This window comes from Photinus pyralis, unplaced genomic scaffold (genome assembly GCF_008802855.1).
Source record: "Photinus pyralis isolate 1611_PpyrPB1 unplaced genomic scaffold, Ppyr1.3 Ppyr1.4_LG1, whole genome shotgun sequence".
NCBI lineage: Eukaryota > Metazoa > Arthropoda > Insecta > Coleoptera > Lampyridae > Photinus > Photinus pyralis.
The window spans coordinates 18,469,804-18,495,704 of NW_022170249.1; the positions used below are offsets into that span (position 1 = coordinate 18,469,804).

The 25,901-nt window shown below is 36.4% G+C and overlaps 1 protein-coding gene across 10 annotated transcripts; it reads right to left on the reverse strand.

The window, feature by feature from the left end:
- Positions 1 to 792: 792 nt before the first annotated feature.
- Positions 793 to 5,254, reverse strand: LOC116181000. Of its 10 annotated transcripts, XM_031501243.1 has the most exons (9): positions 4,781 to 5,231; positions 4,637 to 4,672; positions 2,223 to 2,441; positions 1,984 to 2,172; positions 1,797 to 1,931; positions 1,397 to 1,620; positions 1,188 to 1,347; positions 1,029 to 1,141; positions 793 to 975 (listed from the first exon to the last, which is right to left on the reverse strand). In XM_031501243.1, exons 3-8 carry the CDS (start codon positions 2,425 to 2,427, stop codon positions 1,041 to 1,043), a joined length of 1,014 nt encoding a protein of 337 aa, XP_031357103.1. In that variant the 5' UTR covers positions 2,428 to 2,441; positions 4,637 to 4,672; positions 4,781 to 5,231; the 3' UTR covers positions 793 to 975; positions 1,029 to 1,040. The 10 variants fall into 10 exon arrangements, 5 of the variants coding, with proteins under 5 accessions (XP_031357103.1, XP_031357125.1, XP_031357093.1 ...); XM_031501265.1 differs by lacking the exon at positions 793 to 975 and having other exon boundaries at positions 992 to 1,141; positions 1,400 to 1,620; XM_031501233.1 differs by lacking the exon at positions 793 to 975 and having other exon boundaries at positions 992 to 1,141.
- Between the last annotated feature and the right edge of the window lie 20,647 nt (positions 5,255 to 25,901).

Sequence of the window (25,901 nt, forward strand, 5' to 3'; positions counted from 1 at the left end):
TAGAGTAGCTTCATTGACTGCTTCCAAAACTTCATCAGGTGGTGTTACACAAAATAAATCTTCATCAAAATCACCGTCGATATCCATTTTATATTAATATTGCACATCAACTAATATTATAAATTCACACATTCACACAAACGAAAAAATTTTCGATTTGTTTACTTCATGTCCATGGTAACGTTCAAACAATGCATGCTCGGAAAACAAACTTGATGTTTGCATCTTTTAATTATTGTAAATAAAAAAAAGGCGCCGCCCGGGTTCGATCCGCGCACCTATCTCTACAAGCATAGACCAATGACATTATACCAAATGACAATTGGAAAAAATTAATTTAGTTTGAAATGGTATTTTTGGTGTTTAACTATTCGCTATCGACTAAAAAATAGTATGTATAACACGTAGGAAAAGTATATTCCTGGACTCTGATAGTTGTAAGCCTCGGCTAACGCCTCGGCTTACAATCACTATCATCGTCCAGGAATATGCAACTTTTCCTACTTGTCATACAATCTACTATTACTCACAATCGGTTAGTATTATCTGAATTCCTAACCTTCATAGCGGTTGCGAAGCGACTCATTACTCACCTTAGCCGGGAAAGTAACTTTCCCGGCTAGCTGTCACTTTCCCGGCTAGCATCTATCACTTTCCTTTCCTGCAAATGCTATTCAAATTGTCCTTATAAGAATCAATTGAGTATGTATTTTATTCCTAGTCGTTTCAACTGCAGAATATCTCCACCTGTATTTGTTAGTAACGTTGCTCCCAGGTAACACACATGTGTACAATGGACGTACATTGGATATATCTATTAGACATTTCAAAAGTCCATTGGATGTACATATTAGGTCCTCAAACATTCAATGGATGTTCAGTGGATGTACGTTTGGCACTAGAATGGATCTCCATTGAACATCCGTACACTACATCCAATGGAGGTTTACCTGGGATGTAACATGGATATTTTGCCTAATAATAATAACAATAATATTGATAGTTTATTTATGTGTTTATAATAATACAGTCATTGATTATTAATTTTTGTCCTTCCTCTCCTTTGCACGTCTCAACCATTTCGCTATTGATTGCTCAAAAACCATTCTTGTGGATGTGGGAAATATAGATAACCCAGATTCTAAAAAATATTGTCAACAAGATTTAATAACCAAACCTAAACTTACCAATCACTAGTTTATTGACGTTTAATTTATTAAAAGGTCTTTTTTGTTTTCGACCATAATAACTAAAATTGTTCGCAAGTTGGTTAGTAAACAACTTTTCCATGGACCTTGCCACAAAATTGTATGGGACGTTTCCACCTAGTCTTGAAAATTCCAGAACCTAAATGCTTATGGGTATTAGGATTTAATAATGTAGTATTTAAACTCGCCACTTTGTTGAACTCTGCTGGATTGTTAATAAATGTTTCAAAATCTTCTAGTGCTTCAATAACATTGAAGGGGAAGTCAAATTTAGTAAAAATAGTATCTGAGATTTCTACGGAAGGTTCAGCTGATAGTACCATTTTTTTTTCCATGTTGGCAAACCTTTCATTCATCGCATTTAGTAAAGCCATAATTATATTCTGTTTATGAAGTATTTTAACCAACATTCCTAAAATAGAGAAGCAATGAACCAACATTGTATTTTATAGTTATTTTCAATTACAAATCCCAAATAGCTATTATGTACTCTTTCGTTTGTGGCACTAAATTATTACATGCTAGTAAAAAGTAAGTAAAAAATTTGAATTAGTATAAAGTATAAAAAGAACTCAAATATAAACATACCTCTATTGGATTCCACACCCTCCAAATTTTGATCACTTTCTACTAATTTGGTAACTTTGTCGGAGTTATCTGGAGCTGGAGGACTTGTATCATCAATATCTACACTATGAACTTCGGCTTGAACAACCTTTTTAACTGAAAATGTAAAAGGTTATAAATGTACTATTATAAACAATGTAATACATACCAACTTTAAGTTGAGGATGTGGTGGTAAACTGCTGACATGTTCTATTTCATCTTCAACAGATGAAAAACTTGAAAAATGTTTTATTATTCGTTTTCTTTTAGGTGGTACAATTGCGATAGTGGAATCCGATTCTAGATCTGATGTGATTGTGGCCTTTTTTGCTTTTTTTTGAGCAACATTAAAATTATCTGCAACATTTAAAAACTAAAATCTTAATTTGATCATTGGCTTTATTTACCATAAACGTTATTCCTAAATAAAAATATGTCGTAAAGAGGCCATTCCTTTCGAGGCTCTTCTCGTCGTTGCAATGCCTGTTGCAAACGTATATTACTGTAAGTGGGAAAGTAACATTTACCACCAGGCTGCAGCCAATTGGAAGGAACTGCTTCGACACTATTTTCTTGGACAAATTTTACTACGCTCCAAGTTTCTTCATCCATAGCTTTTTAACTTGCTACATACAAGAAAATATTTACAGGACAATGCATTTACACAATATGTAGTATTTACAAACAATAAACTTTGAACATAAAATAGAAATAAAAGTGTTAATCATATACATCAATGTAGCAAAGGAAAAACTGCAAATTTATCTTCCTTGTACGGTAAAGCAATACACTTGCATTTCAGATGTTTCACGTTCCACATATCTAGGTTTTTAGGTTGGCTAACAACTTGTACTCCCAATGCTGATGACTGACAAGGTTTTGTATATAAATCGGCGACATTGCTAAACTTGTGGCCTATTATAAAAATTCCATGATCGTTTTGAACAAAATTTCTAATACAAACGATATCGTTATCCAACAAAGAACAATAATTATTTCCCTTAAGACATGTTAATGTAAATGACTTAAAAATAAATTTCCTGAATTGTTTTTCCTCTGCCTTATTGATAGATAATGTAGGCCCCTTTTGATGTTCACTTAGTAAGACAATATCATCCTTTGAAGAATCTAGATCAATGGAATTTGAGCAAAAATCAATTTCTCTAAGTCTGCAAATAATTTGTTCCAACGGACGATGGCTCGAACGAATATATCTTTTGATTGTATGTAAAAAATTTTCAAAGGGGAATGCGCTGAATTGATCTAGTATACCAAATATTTGTGTATCATCAGTAATATGCAGAAGATTGTGTATATTATGTGACATAAATTCCGCTCCGTATAATATTTTAAAGGATTCTACAAAATATTTTAGATTCGATTTAGCATAAGGCCTAAAATGATTTATATGATCTGCTTTACTTAAAATTGTGCATGCAACATGCAAAGATAAAAAATTAAGGTATAAGTCATGTGAAAGAATATTTTTTAGAACTACTGGACCGGTATACAACAAAAACTGCCTAAATTCGGTAGCTTTCCATCGTTTTACTTCGTTTAAAGAACGTGGTTTTCTAACAAATTCACAAGGGATACAATGTTGAAATGAAATTAAATTATCTGATATTAAGTTAATTTGACGAGATGATAATTTATTTGGTGGTTTCCCAACACACCAAAAAAGTAATAATTTTTTTACCACCCCTAACAGTATCAGGTGCATATAGTCGAGAGGAAAATCTCTGACCATGTTTAGTTTTGGAATTGTTTGTAGAATAGATGTGCCCATATGATGATCTTCATCCTGTTTGGAGATGAAATCATCATGGGTTCTCAGCCTCAAATCTTTAATTTCTGGGAAACACACACGGTTATTAACATGGGATCCATGAATGTAACATTTTGTGCATGAATTATATCCACTGTGACCTTTGATGTAAGTTACAAATGATTTTGCAGGCGCATCACAGATAAAACAATTAATTTTAAAAGTGTACATCTGATTATTAAATTGGAATCCATCGTTAGTTAATATAACAGCTTCATCTACAAAATCTTTAAGGAATATGTTTGCATCCTTAGGTTTTTCATAGCCATGGTATATACCAACAATATTTACGACATTTCGATTAAAAACCAAACTACACAAAATTGGATAGAATTGGCTACCAGAACTTTTCGAGATGGGTAAGCCATCAATATTTATACATACTTCAATAGTACTATAGTTGCAAAGCAAAGTAGGTTTACAAATAGATAGTAACTTAGTAATGCAATTGAGTAGTCCAAAGTGATAGTAATGACCAGGGTCAACTATACGCAATTGATTTTTTATTACCCTCGGAGTATGCAATAAAGTTCTCGAGTCGCAGGGTAAACTTACGTCAAAATTTGTTCTTAAAACCTTTAGTAAATCATTTAATGCAACTTGTGGAATTTCATGTGTAACAGCCCACCTAGCTAACTGACGAGAAAAATCACTATTAGATACATTTTCTTGAAAACTAAAATTAGTACTAATATTGGTCGTTGAATCAACGTTATGTGAAACATCAATTGGGTCTTTGCTTAGACTTCCAATACACAAGTTTGCGTCACCATTTTGCAAGTCATCATTTGTACGATGAAATACAGATGAATTTTCACTCGGACATGAATTAGTGTCAACTGAAGTTGGATCGATTTGAGAGGAAGGACCAGCAGTACTCCTAATTATAGACGACACGTCCAACTTCGTTTGCACTTGTGCCTGTCGATATACTGTTCTTGATATTTTATATCTTTTGGTGTACATTTTCTTAAACAGCTCAAAGGTACTAACCTTTACTTAGACAGCCAAGTACCAAATCCAAAATCTATAAACAGAAGGTAAAAATTAGAGTACAGTGCATAACCTTACAATATTTACACAAAACCGTCATTAGATTCTAAGCACTTGACATAACTGTTAATTCCTTACCTATATAGGATGTCTAGCAAAACCAGGGACACTATCGTACACAAGACGCTACGCAAAACACAAACGCAACAAGAACCAATAAATTAATCACAGGTAATAAAAATGCGCCAATTTGTTGTGGTTATGATGGCGCCGATGCGTGGCTAGCTACTCATCGTTCGTAAATAAACTTGCATGTGGCGCCATCTTCAGTTATTTGAATTAAAGAATTTGCAATTGAAAAACTTAGAAATAAGCTCTTAATTACTTATTTTTACTTATTTGTTTTGATCACTAATTGTTACCGTAATACAAAATGTGGATTTTCAAAATTTCTATTTTTGTACGCAAACTGGACGTCCATTGGACGCGTATTGTACAGCAAAAAATAGGATACATATTGTGTCCAGAAGTGGCCATCCACTGGACGTCCATTTTAAGTACATGGACGTATGTACAAAAAATGGATCAATTCTGAATGTCCATTGGACGTATGGTGTTACTTGGGCTGTAGTGCGTCTAAAGCAATGCCTTGTAAACCCATTGACATTTTCCAATTTTAAGAAAGCTGCTATCTTTTTGGGGAAATTTGTTATGAAAAATGCGCTTGACTGACAAATTTAAACAAAATTGTTAAGTTGCCTAGTAACGATGTCACAGATACCTATATTCCTTACAATAATTACGAACTATTACAAATTCTGCTACATATTTTACCTTAAATGATCGATTGTGAGTAAAATAGTATACAAACCTCGCTGGTCAGTGGTTCATAACCAACGCCTCGCGCTTATACCTACGTCGCTCGGAGTATTACTGTTCCCTCAGGGAATTATACTCTTGTTTTATCCCTTAATACATTATTTACTATAATGCCTGAAGGGCGTCGCTCTACTCGTAATCTGCTTCTATACCAGGAACCGTACTTAATTGGTCAACCCCTTCATAAGGATATGGTGGTCTCCAACAATTCGCATTTCAAACTCGGTCAAATTACTTAAAGAGCCAAAATTGTTATCAACTGAGACGCTAAAGAGTTACTGAAGTGGTATCTTATGACGATCGCTCATTTGATATTACAACTCCTTCATGACCCGGTGACCCATTTCACAGTAAAATCACCGCTTGTTATCAGCAGGTGGAAAGATATGTCAACGGGGTCGCCGGCACCCACAGACGCTTAATCCAGGGTTACAAAACTTGTACGTCGAATAGAATCGTAAGACGTATCAGGAGCTTGAAATTGAAGATAAACTGGAACTAAAATTTGAACCCTAAAAGAAAACAAAAGCAACCCATCTTCTTTAATAACATAAAATTTACATACCTCTTATAGAAGAGTCGAAGGAATTTGCAACACAACAAATTACAGCTGATCTAAAGAAGATACACTCTAAATACCCGAAATGCAAATGGCGGTACTTACAATAGGAAAGGAAGAACGCAAATGTATATCCATCCTCACTCTAGGAGTATAGATAAATCCCGGAATCTCCAAATTATGAATCCAATCGCCAGAGATCAGTATATACGGAAGATGGCAATTAAAATTCCATGCGTTCTACCTTACGCCTTGAGCTGTTTGATTAAGCGACCTGTATTGCGATAAGGCTTATGAAGGAAGGAAATATAAAAGCTGACACCTACCAATCAACGTAAGAAAATGCGCCGTCACAATTACGCCGAAAAATTGCGTTGTCAAATTCCAAAATAAGTGTATCCAATTATCGTTAATCGTTACAAAAGTTACAGAGATCTTTCAACAAGTACTAAACCGGAAACAATAATTATGCTCTGTAATGGAGAAAATAAATCGTTACATCGTTAAGATTGTGATATAGTGTCACGGTTTTGCAAACACTCGAATCGTTATAAAACAAGACTATCAAAAAACGAACAGATTAAAAATCCTCCTGTCACCGCTTGTCCACACTGTTAACTCACTTGATCGTTACATTGCCCTCTCCTGTTTCGTCCTGAAACTCCAACATATCGGGCCGAGGATCATGAAAGAAACGACACGTTGCAGCTTACCACAACGTCCATTCTTGAGGAAGAAACAGTCCATTGATCTTGGATAAATCGAACACTTTGGAGTATAGTTCCATACCAGGACTTCCACAGTGGTCTTGCGTAATATTATCTCCAGCATATTACAAACTTTCCGTCAATCGAGACCGTCATATCCACAGCCTAACTTAGGTATTGCATCTTTTCACGTCCATATCACCCGATATTCCGGTTTGTCAACTTTCGTCACACGGTAATAAACCACACGTCCGTTATCATGCAGCTCTAATGCTTTTCCCACACATGGGTTGTTTTTCTCTAGTTCTTCTACTCGGCCGAATTTCTTTTTAAATACCAAAGCTATTGCTCGGGACATTCGAAGGTCGCTGACTTCACAATGGGTTAGAGAGTATTCTGTCAATATCACAAACAGATATTGGTTCTTCTCGGTGATCACATCAGAACGAGCCCTTTTGTGATTACCATACAACTTTTTGAACAGCTCAACTCCTGAAAAGCAGCAGAGCATTCTTCTGTCCAATCAAAATCATTGTATCTTCAGTAAGACGAGTCACAGCAATTGTGGCAAAACCCAAACCGTTGGCAAAGAAAACTTCTTACCTGAGATTTATCAATTGGAATTGGCCATTCTCTCTCTGGCCTTCTCAAGATCAACAGCAACACCACGGTCGGACACAACATGTCCTAAATATTGAACCTCTGGAAGATATGGTACTTTTTCGGGAAAAGATCGACCGACTGAAGTCTTTGTAATACCTCTCCCAGATTCTTCATGTAGTCTTCGAAAGTCTTTACCACTACAATGATGTTGCCCAGGTAGAATTAACAAGTCTTCCACAATAATCCTTTTAGCACATTTTCCATGAGAAGTTTAAACATCGCAGGTGCGTTACACAATCCAAACGGTATCCCTGTAAAATGCCATCATCCCGATCCGATTGCAAATGCCACTTGCCAATAAGCGATTTTTAAAAACAAGGCCGAGAAAAACTTGGAGCCGAATGGCGTGTCAAGCGTGTCGTCAATTACATGGAAGTGGATAGCTATCTTTTGTAGTCAGGTCACTGAGGCGACGATTATCCACTCAGAATCGTGTTGATCTATCCTTCTTTTTAACCAATATCACGGCCGAAGCCCAGGGACTATTTGATGACTCGATAACACCTTCAAATTCCGTGTCTCTTACAATCTTTTCCGCTTCTTCTCGTTTTGCTAGCGGAAGACGTCTAGGCGATTGTCAAATGGATTGTACATTCTTGGTGTTTATCCTGTGCTGCACCAGCAGCGTTAACGGATTGGGAAAGTTCCCGACGACAGTCTGACGAACGGTAACCCTATCTTAATGGGTTTTACGTGACCAAAACAGCCCAGTCAGCATTACTCAAGATGATATTTGGTGGGTTTCGTGAGAAGTCCTGAATTGGAAATATTAATCGGCCGTGGGTTTTGATGGACGGCCTTTATACGCATTTGATGGGGGCAAGGGAACGAATCCGACTCGTTTATTATTAAAGTTGACCACGATAACAAATTAGCGCAATTTTGGGCGTGCTTAAAAATTAAAAAGAGGAGTAGGGTGGTTCAAAATATGTTTTAGCAGTATATGGCATACAGCATTACATTTTGAAGCAGGAAGACGTCATGTAAGTGGTCCTGAATAAAATTTGTATCGGGAATTTTTATGCGGTATTCTCTTACGCGAGTATTACGCAAAGCTCGCGGTCGACACTAAGGGAAGTGTCGGAAACAGATTAATTACAATCCGTTCTAACTTAAACCAAGAAGACGTCTCGTCAACTGGTTGCTCAGTGTGATTAAATTGTTCAAGCGAAATTATGTATGCAAACAAAAACTGCGATATCCCGTGCGCGCAAATTCAGTCGCGTTCAAGGACTAAATTAATTGTAATCTTTTGAACCTATGCCAAAAAGATTAATTTAAATTGTTGCCAAACTAAACTAATCGACCTATGCAATTTTGGATTGTGCACCTAATTGAAAACAGCACTGTCCGCTTATATTTTCGAAAGATTTTACATTTTCCTTTAAACCACCTGAATAAGTTGAGAAATATACAATTTGGCGCTGACAGAAAAACTTTTTTCATAATTTGCTGTTACGAATTATGTCAAAGAGTCGCTCTAGGGGAGATAATAATCTAATTTTGAATTAGCACGACCACGACTGACGACGTTGAGTTCCAAAGTAATTCACTGATTTTCAAATTTACACGACAAATATCTACTTCATGAACAATACCTCTATTTACGTTAAACAAGGTTAACAGAAAATTTGCAATATTAATGGTTACGCGGCAAACGTAAAGGTTTTGAGTATTTGAGCAAGAGGAAATACACATATTTACTGCTGCGTATGAACGTGCGCTAAAGACAAACTTTTAATACGTCGACATTTATTCGGAATTACTGGTGTCAGCAAAACGTAGCTGGAGTTGAGGGATGTATGGTCATTTTCCACAATAATCACAATTTTCCATTGAGGGTCCAACTTAATGCTGGAACCCCATCATTCTCGTATCCACATGTGATCGTGTTGTGCTGATTTGTGCGCCAATACTCAGGTTTGGTGCGCCTTTCCTTTCGGAGTATTTTAACATTTCTAAAGGGGGTGCCAACTTAACGTAGCACCCCTTACAATCGGAGCGACTTGAAACGTACGTCATAGTTTCATGCTGATTTGTTCGCCTACTCAAGTTTTGTATGACTTTCATTTTGAAGAAATTTAAAATTGTAACGATTTTCTACATTACAAAGCATTATTATTGTTCACGGTTTATTATTTGTCGAAAGACAACATTTGTAGCGATTTAATACATGGCTCCACCCTATTGTTGGAATTTAACAACGCAATTTTTTGGCGCAGATGACGCCACATTTTTCTTGCCTTGATTGGTCAGTGTTTTTCATCTTTCTTTTCCTTTCGTATTGAAATACACGTCGATTACAAAAACAGCTGAAAATGTGAGGTAGAACGCATGGAATTTTAATTGCCATCTTCCGAATATATTGATCTCTGGCGATTGGATTCATAATTTGAGAGTTTCCGAAGTAATTGGTTTGGGTGGGATTCATCTATGCTCCTAGTGAGGATATACATTTGCGTTCTTCCTTATTTATCGTAAGTACCGCCATGTGCATCTCTTTTATTTAGAGTGTACCTTCAGGTTTCGGCTGTAATTTGTTGTACTGCAATTTCTATCGATACCATCTACGATTAGCCCTCTTATATAAGAGGTAGGTACATTTTATATCATCAAAAATGAGGGGTTACGTTTGATTTCTTTTAGGGTTGAAGTTCATGTCCAACTTCCATACACGTTTTACGTTGCATCGCACAAGTTTTGTAAACCTTGGGTTAAATTGCCGACGCCCTTGGCTTACTTTCACATCTACTGATAAAAAGCGGTCATTTTGCTGTGAAATAGGTCGCCGGGTCATGAAGGAGATTTAATTTCGAGGATCGACTCTCCTAAGGGACAGCCTCCGTAACTCTTTAGCGTCTTAGTTGATAACTACTTTGCCCCTCCGAGGTTATATGCGATTATATTTTATGGAATTTAAACCGATGAGTAAATTTTTATATCTCAATAACTCGCCATATTCATTACCAATTTTATCCGATAAAATGCGAATAAAGAAATTTTAGGTGTGTATTTTCAATTTGGGGGACTCGATGGCATCGATGAACTTTCAAAAATTTCAAAGAATTTATTACACGACCTTTGTTTAACATACTGAAATAAATCTTAGGCAGGAACAGAAAAATCTGACATGAAGACTATCTGGGTGGAATAAAGGCTTCGAATAAACACGAAATGTATTTATCTACGACAAAAATAATAGTTATTTATGGTATAAGTGTGTTATATTACAAATAAGTCACGCGAGAAAAAAGTAAGCCCACGAGGCCGTCAGGCCGAGTGGGGATATTTTCTCAAGTGACTTATTTGTAATTAACACACGTGCACCATACAAAACTTTATCCAACACCTCCTCAAGCTGGTTTAAAACGTGGAAATCTTAAAAACTGCGTGTTCCGCGAAAAGCTAGAGTGCATGGAATACAAAAGCAATAATTCGTTGCTATGGTTATGGACGTAAAATAACTCACTAGCAAGATAAAGTACAGGAACATTCTTTTATTAATTCTTCCAACATACTTCATGATTCCAACGCAACATCGAAGAAGAAAACGATTTCCTCTAATTTCAATATCAATGTGAATTTAAATTAGATTTTTGTGTTGATTTTGTCAGAATAATTAATAAAAGAATGTTCCTGTACTTTATCTTGCTAGTGAGTTATTTTACGTGCATAACTCATTAGTGGGTTATTTATACCTTACTCGTTTAATTTCGTCATGATAATGACTGGATAACATAGAGGTGTTGGATAAAAGAAATAAAAGCTTACAAAGTTTATTTGGACATAATACCCCGCATGCAACAAAAAACCTCAACAAAAACTACGGCTATAGCTTCGCGTAATTCTTTAATTGCGTGTAGACGATTCCTATAATTAACGTTTTCTATAAATAACGTTGCTTAAATGACCAAGGGCGTTAGATCAGGGGATCTTGGCGGGTTTCCTCCAACAATTCGGTCATCAAAATACCGTTGTAAGAATGTTATTATTTCACCAGCTGTATGCGCCGTTGCATTATCATGTAGAAAGAAACCTTCTTGCAATTCGTCGTCGTGAAGTTGATCAACTCTTATAACATTGCCCGATAACGTTCGGCATGAACAGTATTTTCAAAGAATATCGACCCCACAATTCGCCTTCTCGACATTCTAGCTACACGCCTACCTTCAGAGGATGAAGCGTAACTTCGGTAGTTTTGGGAATTAACGTGTATCCACTAAGGTGAAAGCAAGTCTCATCCGTGAAATATTTTTCTCGTAGAGTTTCATCAAACCAATTGCAATAATTAATACGTTTTCGGGACGATGAGGGTTACTTTGTACGGGTAGAAATGCAACTTTTTCCTCGATATTTTCTGACAGGTTCCGTATGATAAACCAGTTTGTTGGGATAGCCGTCGCAGTCACTTTTGGGTGCTTTGTTCAAGGCGACTGTTGGGCGACCAGGGGATTTTCCGCAAGCAACACTTCCTGTATCGTCAAATCACTTAACTGCAGGAAAAATGTGGCGGTGTAAGTTCTCGTTCAGGATATGCCTCTCGAACTTCCTCCATGCACAGACGAGTCGAATACGCCCAAACCCCGTTTGCGTCTTTACTTCCATTACGGAAATAGGACTTCAAAAGCAGCTTATTTTCTGCCAAAGTAAAAGGCATGTCGCAGTTTCCGAACATTACAATTTAAAACGATCAAACATGATTTTCTGATTTTAAAATGTAATTGACCCACCTTGTTCGTTGTAAATTGGTGGCATTGACAAAGACAATTTTGTAAAACGAACAGATAATGTACACAAATGGTTGTGAAAATAAATGGATCAAACGGGAGGTGACAGGAGGATTAGATTTTGAGGTTATGTTTAGTATTGATTCAGCATCACCTGAGTTTCTGCAAATGGTTACTAAAATCATGTTTCATAAGAGCGATACAGGAAATGATTACATTGATCGAATTGTATGTAAATTATGGATTTACACATGTCAGAAAAATTTTGCACAAAGTTGCCCTGTACATTGGTTTCCTTATAGATTCTAAACCGTCAAACAACTGCATGCAATTGACAGTAAATAAAAGGAAACCTTACTTGAACCACAGAGCAATTATTTCGACTTCACTGTGTGTACCCTCCAATTGCCTTTAGCCTAGCTATCTCCGTGTTAAATTAAAATGCTTCGTGGACAAGTGTGTTCGTAACAGGCAGAGCAGAAAACTAACATTGGAGTGCAACTTGTAAAAACTTTTCCTATTAAGAATGGAGAGAAAAGCTTCTAAGTTGAAATTGAAAAGCAAGAAAAAGTCGATTTACACCTAGAACATTAAATGCGCATCAGTTAAAGCAGCCATAGGTGAGGTTAGGTCTTTAAGACGCGAATACACAAGATATTGGGAAAATATTGAGTTATTCTTTATGATAGTCGCTTTTGCCAAGCACATAAAATCCGATTTATAAGGATGCAATCTCCAAATAAATTTCCGTCACAGTAAAAGGCAGATTGAATCAGATAAAGGGATACCGCGAACACAGAGAAAGATTGAGCACTGTTAACTCATGTATAAACAGTAACGAAATAATCATGAGGTGGTGTTACCACTATTTTGTATCGTAACTGGACCTTTTGAAGTCACAGTTCAGAAATGAAAATGTAAATGAATTCGTTTTTGTGATAGACGTGAGAATATACATTTTAGTACCTACTCCGTTGATAAAAGTAAAATCATTCGCTCTTCCATTTCAACTACTAAAGAGTCACTTTCGTTCCCGGAGGGACTAAGGTTAACTGAAAACAGTGGAATGTCAAACACAGTTTATTAATTAATTGTCCTTCACATCATTTTTTCTAGTGGTTACATTCAAGGACGCAATAATTGCTCCACAACTTTTTCAGGGACTTTCTGATTATTTGCATGTACAATATCTACACAGTTTTGTTAATTAACTTTTATTTGTATGTAATAATTAATTATACAAAATTCTCTCTTTTAAATTGGGACATGTAAATTGCTGTAGATAGTTAATTATTAATTTCCGGACTACAAGAAACAGCGCAGATATCACAGGACCAAAGTGGTTTTTAATCTCTCGAGTGCTTGTTGCGTCAATTTGAGTGTACTGCAACGTCGGGATTAGAACATACTATACTTTAGTCCTTTGATATAGTATAATATACTGATATTGTCCTTCCTAGAATCTAGGGATAAGCTTATGGCACTATTGAACTTCAGATAAGCGTTGGTCACATTATTTGCAATTTTCTGTTGCATTATAGTTTTCCAATAATGCCACTAGAAACAGTTGATGATACTAACCACATATTAGACAGGAAGTAATCTAATTTAATTACACTGAAATTCAAACTGATAATGAACGTAAACAATATTACTACCATTGGTATCGCAATTATAGGGAATAGAACTCGTAAAGGCACTTAAAAACGTGTTTATTAGAGAGTTAAACATTTTATTGTCGGTGTCGGTCAAATGTGTCCATTAGCGAAGTATTTGAATTGTGATTTATTTACACAGCGTGTGATATTGTTTATCGTACTTCCGTTTTCAACTTCACTATGCAACCCTATTCCTTAACTAGACCGCATCGCGTTGCTAAATGGATGCCGACAATGGGAAGTATTAGGAACCGATTTGTAAATTAACTGATAGAGTATCTACTTCTGCTGTAGGGTGTGCTTTTGGTGCAAGTGAAATAAAGCGTATTAACGATGATAATAAATTCTTCTACAATTAGAAATTTGTGAAAATTGGCCGGATGTTGTGTGAAATAGTTCAGAAGAGATTCTCGTAAAACATCCCATGTCACAAACTGTCGTAAAATAAATCTACTTGCAAATTCGTATTTAGAACTAACCAAAATTATAAAAGTAGGAGCGGACTTTTCCGGCGCATAAACTAGAGTTTACAATGACAGTTCGATCATTAAATAATTTTAATTAGAAAGCAAAAGTTAACAGAAACAAATGAACTCAGTTTCAGTGTGTAACTTTGAACTTGTTTGCAAGAATGGAAAGTTGATTGAAAGCATTCTGGAGCCATAATTATTACTTGACGCACTGCAACCTCTATATTAAATTTTACTATGATTGGTTCAACAGGAACGATTTTTCTATGGGGTTGGGACGGAAATTATCACGTTTTGAATATATTAATTGCCAGCGAATGAAGGGTTTCTGATTCCGTCCACCTGTCCATAGTGCAACAATACACATCGACGCCTTCTTACGTTACTGTATTGTACAATAGAACAACTAGCAACCAATTCCGTAAACCTAAATAGTACATTTTATAACCTTGCATTTTGCATTTCACCGTTCACATTTCACAAAAAAAGGTTCATTCACCACAACGGCTGCGTTCAAGTCAAAAGTATGAATATATAGGTAGCGTCACATATAATGGAAGGCCTTTTTAATATATGGACGCCCCAACTTATTTGCTTAAATAACGTCACTATTTTTTTTTTTTTTATAATAATATATGTTTATTTCTCAATATAATAACATGTAGTACAATAAAAAAAGAAAATTAAACTTGGCTAACCCTTGAATTTATTTGTTAGCTATTTGTAGGTTTGTTGAGATCTGAGACTTTTCATTCCCATTAACTCCGCCATTTTGTTACTCTTATTTTTGGGTATTCTTAAATAACTCTTCCGGATCGTGTGGTTTAGTTCCTAGCAACCGAACAACATTTTTGACTCACGTTTGCTTCCCTTTTGTCGGTAACAGCCAAACGTGTGGGGCCCTGATTTTGGCTTCTTTATTTTTTTTTATTTTCTTCTCCCTCTTGTATATCCATTTCCAATTTTCTACTCTCCGTGTATTTCCTTTATCATTAGATCATTTCTTTATATTATAAAAAATTGCATTTTTCCGGACTAAGTACCAAACCTGCTTCGGTAATGCGGTGAATCCTTTAAAAGTTGAAGATGGTTCGATGACTCTGCCATTGGTATCTGCCAATATGCGGACTTGATGTCGAGTATGGTTAAAGTATCCCTTAGCGTGTCGAGGGTACCGTTGACGTAAGGGAGAGGAAAGGCATCTGATTCGCTGACTATTTATTCGCCGAAAGTCTACACAACAGCGGTAGCTTCCCTCCCGCTTCCTGACCATGACAATTGGCGATGACTGTGGTGAAGTAGATGGTTCGACTATCCCGTTAGCATTTAAGCGTTCCGTATATGTATATCGTCCGCACCTGAGGTGATGCTATTGGTCAATTTCAGCCGATCAGCATCAAGAGTGCGAAATACCCAGATACAAAATTGCGGGACCACGAGAACATCCATGATGTAAGACTAATCCCGTAATGTAATTGGCAGGAATACAGCACCACGGTTCTGATTCTGACAGTTACTTTCATTGGCAGCAAAACAATTTTTGAGCACAACTGGAATCGGGATAGGAGTCTCCAACCTTCGTGATCTAGAATGGTGCGCGAAGAAGGCTCAATAACATTGTTATATATTGAAACCCTAAGGTATGGTCTTTCTTTATTCTGCTCCCTAGCAAAGACAAAATTTAATAAGGATTCATGTTGTAGTTGCGTGGGACTTTGACCTTTTGTGTTTTTCTGCAGGGCGCTAATTGACCACTTAGAGTCGCTGATTGGCGTTTTCCGCATAAACAAATCCGGTTTTAAGGAGCGATCTTTTTTGAGAGAGGGAGTACTGAATTGTACCATAGAGAAGTAATCGGTTCCATAAAAGGCTATAATTAAGGTAACGTATAACGTGAGGTTAGTTCGGCGCTGTAAAACTCAAACCCCGCCGCATAAACGGCCAGCTAGCTCAGATTCTTAATTAAAAGAAGGGCTCGAGATGAGAATCTTCCACAGCGGTTTGTTCGTTTGGGCATATAACATAAGTTTTTGATCTTTGGTAGTTACTAGAAATGATTAGTTGAGCGCCACCCAATTTGCACAAATTCTGACCTCTCCTGTATAGAAATTGGGAAAACACAAGAGAGCCAAATAATAAATTCACTACGAGCAATTCTGATTTATTAATCCTGGCAAAAAACGGTGCAGGATCGGCAAATAAAATGTATCTTCAATACGACAATAACAAATACTTTAAATGACAAAAATAATCCCCAAATAAATTCATGAACACTTCCTTAATAATTACGTTACCAGACCCCTACAACAATGATCGAGCAAAAATGTAGTTAAGCTTTCAATGGATTCAAAGATTGAATTAAGTTAACCCGAATAACAACTCATATAGGCAACACTGGGTACAAGTAAATTAAAAATCTTACCTTGAATAACACATACGCTGTCTTCTCCGAAAAAGAGCTCTCCTTCGAAGTTCCAGTTCTGTAACACAAAAACAAACCCCAAGCTACAACGCTCGGAACGATTATATGAGCCGGAAGGGCCAAAAATAGCTTACTCGTAGCCGGCTCGTTTACCCATACGTTAAATACAGGTGCGTTGCTCTTGAAGAGAGTCACGACCTCAAACACTTGATGCGAACAAAATACAAAGCTCCGATCATAAATCGTCGGAAGGTTACACTAGATTAACGGTATTGAAGCAATTAAAAAAGGTTGTGTAAAAGATCGTATCTTCCGAGAATTCCACAATCAGCTGGTCGCTCCCGGTATCGTTTAGGTGTTAGCGCTTATCTACTCGGTGGTACGCCGGATAGCTGCCGGCAATCAACAGGTGTTCGTACTCCGGAATATTCGCAAGATGCAAATTCATTTACATACAAGGATTCGTCTGTACAAGGATTGATCTACTACATGGATTGACCGGTACAAGAATTCGTCTACTACATGGATTGACGGGTACAAGAATTCATCTACTACATGGGCCCCCTAAAAGTAATGAAGATGTAACACTCCCTTAACGAGATTTTTAATAACATACCTGAAATCGTCAGGAGGGTAATGAAAAATACTTAAATCAATGAAATATGGAAATTATCCAAGAGGTTGTGAATATGTAGGTAGGGCGATGAACTTCAACCAGATAATAGCCTCACAACGGAGAAAACGGCTTCTGAGTTACTCTACTCGACAACGCCAATAAACAGGTAAAATTGCCAGAGATTTTACGTGAATGATGGCAAATATTACCCACTGGTTTAAGAAGAATTCACAATGCCACGCTCTACAAGTACAACCTCGTTGGCTTTAAAACGGAAATGAAGTGAAAAAAATTACGCGATTCTGCGCGAGGAAAGAAGCACGCGTACAAGTGCCGCCATCTCACCTATATCCTGCCTAACGTAGCAAGCGGTAATTTTGAAATTTGAATATAAATAAACTAAACTGTTACACAATGATACAATTCATTAGAAAGAGATGTAATTTGAACAATTTCAAAAACAAACAAACATAATGGAAACTTAAAGAAAAATTCTATCTGAATATGCGTATTTCGCGATGGCATAGTTATAGTTAATGTACGTCTTTAAAATCATTGATGGAACGAATATGAAATACTTTTGTGTTATCACTCTTACGTAGAAAAATTTTACCGTCACGAGTCCAAACATATTTTATACTTTGTTCCTTTGCAAAAATACGCGCTTTCGCATATAGTACTTTGTTCTCTCCCGTAAGAGAATCATTAATATAAACTGAACTATTGAAATTAACGTTCGGGAGCCCCGCAAATAAATCACCCAAATCTTCCACTCTTTTTATCTTTTTACATTTGATGAACTCATTTTTATCCATTCTGCTAGTAAATTTCAGAATTATGGGACGTAGGTTTATTGGAGTTTTTCGAAAGACGATGGGCAGCATCTATCATACCTTTTTCAATGGAAAAGCCCACAGATTGACCAACTGCTGATATGATACTAGAGATGTCCTCATTTTGCAGCTCCGGTACTCCTTTCACTTCAACAGAATTGCGTCTGGCGTATTGTTCAATGTCGTTAATTTTAATTTTAAGTTCATTATTTTCAAGCTTCAGTTTTCTATTCTCTCCTTCAAGCAACCCGATTTTATCTAAACATTCTTGAATTTTGTGCTGCTGATCCCGCAATAAGTCCGCATTATCATCAATCTTTTGATGGCAAGCATTTAGAGATTTCGAAAAATCTTCTTGATTGTTTTTAACTGCCACGATCAGAGAGTAAACTTGATCCAGGGTGACGCTCATGGTAGCTGCTACTGGCTACTGGTAGTTGTTCCGCTTCAGTGAATAGAATATCGTCGCTATCAGTGGAAAGGCATGCGTTGCATTTCCAGGATCGCACTTCTTTGGAATTTTTGATTTCGTACAGCTTATCAACACTAATGTTTACGCAGACTATATGATACGAATTCATGCACACAATACAATCAATATTATCGTCGTATCTATCTATCTTCGAGCAACATGCACCACAGTTCACACCACGAACCACTTTATTTGATTTGTTATCGTTAGAATACATTGCCAATAATTAAAATATTAATATTAAAATGTAGTAATTGCCTGTTTTTGAGCATTTAGCTAGAGCACTTTAAACACGTCTAAACCGTCCCAAAGCCAACTGTACACTGTAAATAAGAAAGTTGTTGGCACTGCACATCCTACACAAAACCAAATTTGGAAAATGGCGCTACATTTGCTTTTATTCCAAGTGGCTATATATCAAATTTCATTTAAATCCCTCCATAAATAAGAAAGTTGGCACTGCGCATGCGCAAAACGAAATTTTAAAACTGGCGTGAAATTTGGTTTTATCCAAGTGGCTATGTCAAATTTCATTTAAATACCAATTCACGAACTCCGATCTACAAATTTGATAAGGAATCCACCTGCAAACTTTCATCGTAATCGGTCCATTCGTTTATGAGTTATCGTGCTAACGGACGGACGGACAGACGCACAGACACCGCAAAATTATAAACTCGCTAGGAGCTCGTTAATAAACGCTAAAAACTACAAAAAAAATGGCTATAAACAATTTTGTAATCATACGGGCTGCCAAGATTCTATGTGCCTCGGAATGGAAGGTAGGCCGATCCTGCCAGACATGGAACACCACCATAAACCAAACGGTAGAGGTCTCGGGGATTACCATGGGAAGAGAAGAGCAGAGACAAACATCAAAGGAAAAAAAAGAAAGCAGAAGAATACTGGAGGTGGAGGACGAATCAGCCACAAGGACAAGTAGCCAAGGGGAGGAGGAATAGGGAACAGAAAGTAACGCAGGGAGAGGACAACAATAAAAAGGGCCTAACACGAGGGAAAACAGGGAAGGGAACGAGACCAAAGGATAGGAACATCGGAAGCCAATGAACGCCCGGAGAAGAAGCTATCACTAGAAAGCAGAGTTCCCTCTAAGGCAGAATACCAGTGGCGAAGCTGTGGCCGTACCCGTTCGGGTCGGATAACACCCAGTTAGCCCCCCCCCCCACTGCGTTTATTGCTAAAAAAGTTATAAAACCAACAAACCGTTTTTTACATGTTCCATAATTTTACACTTTTGCCGTTTATTAACGATCCTAGAGATCGTTTATAATTTTGTATTGCTGTCTGTCTGTTGGTCTGTCCATCTGTTCCTTTGTCTGTCTGTCGCTCTATCTGTCCGTGTGAACGATAACTTTGTTTAGAAATGCCCGATCGCGTTTACATCTCCGTTAGTTATTAACTGAATTGCACGAAATTCAATATAGGGATAGTTTTAGCCATATAATACGCAATGCCAAAAGTTGAGTCGAATCGATTCAAAATTCACAGTGCCCTTTTCGCATCTCGACCATTTATAAACCGAATTGCAAACGTTTTTTTTATAAATGTATTTGAATGAAATTTGATACATAGGCACTTGAAACAAAGGAAAATCTAACGTTAGTTTCAAAATTTAGGTTTGCGCATGCGCAGTTGCAACTTTCTTAATTAGAAAAGCATTGAAGTGAAATTCTTATTATAAACTGAAATTGAAGTAGCACGTCAAAAATGGATTGCCCATGTGCAACGCTATCTTTCATATTTGTGGCCGATTTTTACGATTTTAACAGAAGTTTGCAGCTCTCAAATGGGAAATAATGCAAGTGGAAATGCGCTTTATGTAAATCGTTTACGATTACTTTTTAACTTGTTCTATTTGAATATGCTTTAGGTTTAGACAGTAGCCAATTTGTAGATTGAAGTAACATACGAGGTCTCTTCAAACAATAGGTAGGTACTGACGTCATGAGACAACATGTAGTTATTTAGAAGTTACGAGTCCTCTTTAAAGTACTTCTCTCCCCAACGCGCACACTTTTCCACTTTTGAAAACAGACCTGGGCGCTTCTTTTGTGATGCTCGCTTTTGCCTCGGAATCTTTTTCCTTATAGTTTGGAGAATAAGAAGTCAGAGGGAGAGACCATCAGCGTGGGAAGAGTTGGTAGGGAAGAACAGCGTTAGTGTGTTTGGACAAAATTTTCGAATTTTGAGGGTCGAATGGGCTGGAGCGTTCTCATGATGAACAGTCAACGTTTTTTTTCGAATCTCGTATGAGTGAAAAAAAGTGCATAAGTTTAAATTGGTTGGATGTCTATTTTCCAGCTCTTTGTTATAGACATCCAACTCGCATTTGCCACCCAAAACTGGTTTATATTCATCGTTCATTGTATTTAAACTACGGTCTATTCAGTATATCTTCCGTTGCACGTCATTACCTGAAGAAAACGACGTACCAACGTAAACTTACTTTCGTTTATTAGGCAACACATTAAGCATGTAGTTTATTTTAGCCGCAACAATTGGTAGCATTTCGCTATGTTGTCGCTTTTAAATTTGTAAATTTGACAGGTTACTTTTGGTTTAGTTTTCGTTTGATTTGATTTTGATTATTTTCTACGTCTTTCGCTGTGCATTGGTTTGAAGAGAAATTACTGAAGAATTTAGATAACCCGTCAGTAATTGTGTTCGATAACGGGAAAACAGACAACATTAAAGTGTGGTTAGGTGATCATAATGTGCAGTTCTCCGAAAATGATTTTACAGCCGAACTGTTGAAAAGGTTGCACAGTAAGTACGTTCGCAAATTATTTGATGTTATATAAATCTTGTTGATACTTTTAGGATTAAATCAGCTAAAATGTACCGCATAAGGCATTGACCACTTAGCTGAGCAATACGGTTACTTCGTTTTACGATTACCACCCTATCATCGCGTTTGTAATCCTATCGAACATATTTGGGGCATAGCGAAAAATTACTACAATCGACACATTGGTAGAGATGGACGAAGCATTGAAAATTGCATAAACATGTGACAAGAGTCACTACAATGGATAACTTCCGAAACGTGGCGCAATTCAGTTAAGGATACGGAAACTGTAATACACGAGTGGTACAAAAGAGAAAAGCAATTAGATCTTGAAAACGTTGCTACTATTATTATAAACTTTGAACACGAAAGCAGTTCCGATGATTCCGATTAATTTGAATATCATCCATCACATCACATAACCTGTAAAATTTTATATTTAGTACTTTCTCTGTAAAAGAGATGCTACATTTGTACAGTTCATAAGTTATTAAAGTATATTGTATGTATATTGTGGTTCCAATTAACGAAATGAATAATAAAAATTGTTTTTATTTTATTTAAGGTGTGGATTGTTCACACAAAGAATGCACTGTCTTGTTGACAAGTGACATAACCTAAATCGCTCAAAACTAGATTTGGCATTATTGCATAGTAATTACGTCACAGAAAATGATGACGTGCAACGGAAGTTATACGGAATAAAGNAAATTCAATATAGGGATAGTTTAAGCCATATAATACGCAATGCCAAAAGTTGAGTCGAATCGATTCAAAATTCACAGTGCCCTTTTCGCATCTCGACCATTTATAAACCGAATTGCAAACGTTTTTTTTATAAATGTATTTGAATGAAATTTGATACATAGGCACTTGAAACAAAGGAAAATCTAACGTTAGTTTCAAAATTTAGGTTTGCGCATGCGCAGTTGCAACTTTCTTAATTAGAAAAGCATTGAAGTGAAATTCTTATTATAAACTGAAATTGAAGTAGCACGTCAAAAATGGATTGCCCATGTGCAACGCTATCTTTCATATTTGTGGCCGATTTTTACGATTTTAACAGAAGTTTGCAGCTCTCAAATGGGAAATAATGCAAGTGGAAATGCGCTTTATGTAAATCGTTTACGATTACTTTTTAACTTGTTCTATTTGAATATGCTTTAGGTTTAGACAGTAGCCAATTTGTAGATTGAAGTAACATACGAGGTCTCTTCAAACAATAGGTAGGTACTGACGTCATGAGACAACATGTAGTTATTTAGAAGTTACGAGTCCTCTTTAAAGTACTTCTCTCCCCAACGCGCACACTTTTCCACTTTTGAAAACAGACCTGGGCGCTTCTTTTGTGATGCTCGCTTTTGCCTCGGAATCTTTTTCCTTATAGTTTGGAGAATAAGAAGTCAGAGGGAGAGACCATCAGCGTGGGAAGAGTTGGTAGGGAAGAACAGCGTTAGTGTGTTTGGACAAAATTTTCGAATTTTGAGGGTCGAATGGGCTGGAGCGTTCTCATGATGAACAGTCAACGTTTTTTTTCGAATCTCGTATGAGTGAAAAAAAGTGCATAAGTTTAAATTGGTTGGATGTCTATTTTCCAGCTCTTTGTTATAGACATCCAACTCGCATTTGCCACCCAAAACTGGTTTATATTCATCGTTCATTGTATTTAAACTACTTCATTCAATTGGGACGTGAATTATGGCAGTTCATTTTTTTGTGCCCTCTACAATTTGTACTGAACATACACAGTGTGCAATTGCCTTCTCTTACTACCTATCGAATAATAACAAAACATATTTACTTTGCATGACACAGTGTAACGTATTATTTACAGGTTAACTCTTACTATCGTAAATCCGACACACTTTTTAAAATGTTGCATGCAGCGATCGTATCAACTTGAAATAATGATATTGCTATAGTCCAGTAGATCGACTAAAACCAGCTCGATTAAAAAAATTGCACTGGAATTATGCATAATAATCTAAAACCAGACCGCCAACTGCAATTAGGGATTTTATAAAATTTCTCCAATAAATTCTCGTGAAGGTTTACTTACTTAGTCAACGTTTACATATTAACAAACAGTACATTATCTCTATTTATTTAGAATGTGAACAAAGGGAAGCGTATGATCATCATAATAAATTCACGAGTACGTGTACATTTGAATTAAACTGTTGTTATGTTAACATGACAGGAAGTTGTATTAATTGGGTATAATAGGGTGTTAATTTTTTTATAACTTCAACGTTTTTGAATGTTGAATAGACTATGAATATAAGAACAGAATGAGAATAAACGTAAACCATATTAATGATACGTATTGGAAGTGGGACGTTACTGTTTCAAAGTGTAGGCCTGTGTAGAAAGCGGCATTTATTTGTTTGTCTAACTTTGTTCCTCTCAATACTACCGAGACGGCTTTTAAAAATTGTGTGACAAAGTGACCATAACAAACCCTTTTTTTCATTAATCAAGGGTCCAAAATATTTCTAAAAGAAAAATCTGACATGAACACTATCCGAATCGCACAATGGGTTTGATTAAAGACACAATAAATAGATTGACAATGACAAACATTTATTCCGCAACACAGTAAATGAAAATTAGAGCAAAATTGCTGAAATATACGAGAAGCTTGCAAAGTTTACTGAAACAAATTACCTCGCACGCAAGCGTTCGATAATTAATAAATAAAAAAAATCTTAAAATTACTTTTTTTCTCTTAATAGTTTTAATATTCTGGTCGTTCAAAGGTTTGCGATAAACAAGGCCACACACAAACACTTGACAGCTTCTGAATGTCACTTTTTTTTTAATAATGTAACGGTTTGTTTTCTTCATTACGGAGCATTAGCATTGTTTACGGTTTATTACTTGTCGAAGCACCCTCGTAACATTTGAAGCGATTTGATAAATGGCTCCACTTATTAATGGAATGTAACCACGCAATTTTTTCCGCGCAGAAATGACAGCGCATTTTGCTTTGTCTTGATTTGGTGTGCATCTTCACGTCCTTTTCTTTGTAAGCCGCATCGAAGTCGATTAAAAAAACATCTGAAAGCCTAAAGTAGAACGCATAGAATTGTAATTGTCATCTTCCGAATATCGACAATCATTGCTTTATCTACGATTAGCCCTCTTACCTAAAAGGCAGATAAATTTTAGGTCGTCAAAGAAGGGGGGTTACCTTTGATTTCTTGTAGGATTCGAGTTCCATACACGTTTTACGTTATATACTAATTCTTGTTGGATGTACCCATTTTGTAACCTTGGGCTAAACTCACCGTTACCTGCGGGTGTCGACGCCCTAAGCTTACCTCCACATTTGCTAACCTTCCCCTTTGAGATCGATAAATAGTATCCGTTACTACTAGAAGGGGCAGGGAAACTACCCCCCACGTCAAATTGTCAGCGTTTCTCTAAATGACTAGGCTTTTACGTGAAAAGACTACGACATATACATTTTACTATAACCTCGAAATAAAATAAAAACTGTAGGACCATCTGAACCAACTCATGATTATTTTTGAAACATTCCAAACAAAAAATGATCGATACTACTATTTTTAACCCTAGATCTGTCATTATGTAGGCAAATGGGGCGTTCTTCATAAGCGTTATCTACTGTGTTTAAATTATACCCCTATATTAAGTTGTCGACGGTTAACAAAAATGTGTTGACATCTAAAGAAGTGTATGACTACGAGTACGTAATTTACGACCTCTATATCCTTCAGCATGTCGAATAGTTATATTCACAAAGATATGCCTCGTTAGCAACTTTACAAAGGGGTGAAGTATAACGCACGTTCTGTATCGAAAATTTATGTCGAAGGGTTGAACATTTATGCCACACGCAAATATTGTTTTAGTCTCTTTGCGAATCTATATTTTGTTTATTTCCTATTTCAAAAAACGGTAAATAATGTTTTTAAGTTGCTGTTGTACCACCATGATTTATTCGCAAATTGTGCGGTCAACGGATTCAGTTGCGAAAAATAACCAGTGTGACCCTACCTCATTCGCACCCTAAATTACAATCTATAAGTGCGATTTGCATATCTCACAAAGAAAGGTGTATTACTTTTACATTTTATATAGTACAGGGTTGCGTTTTTACCCTTCTCACCATTGGGATCTCAAATTCTAGTGACAAAGAGTGACAAAATGCATTTCGCATAGAAAGTAGCGATGTACCAATTGGAAGCATTTGTTTTCGATGTACTCTCGTTGTTATTTTGTTCAACATGGGCCTAATAAGAGATTTTTTCCGGATGACTTGACAAAAAAGTTACCTTTAATTTTAAATGTTCTGCGTTGCAAAATAGATTGCTCTACCAATCAAACTCACAAGACTTTCATATACGAACTTAGATTCGATCCAGCTATGGTCTGACCATCTACCAAACGTACCTACTGCAGAAGTTATTTTATAAAATACCAC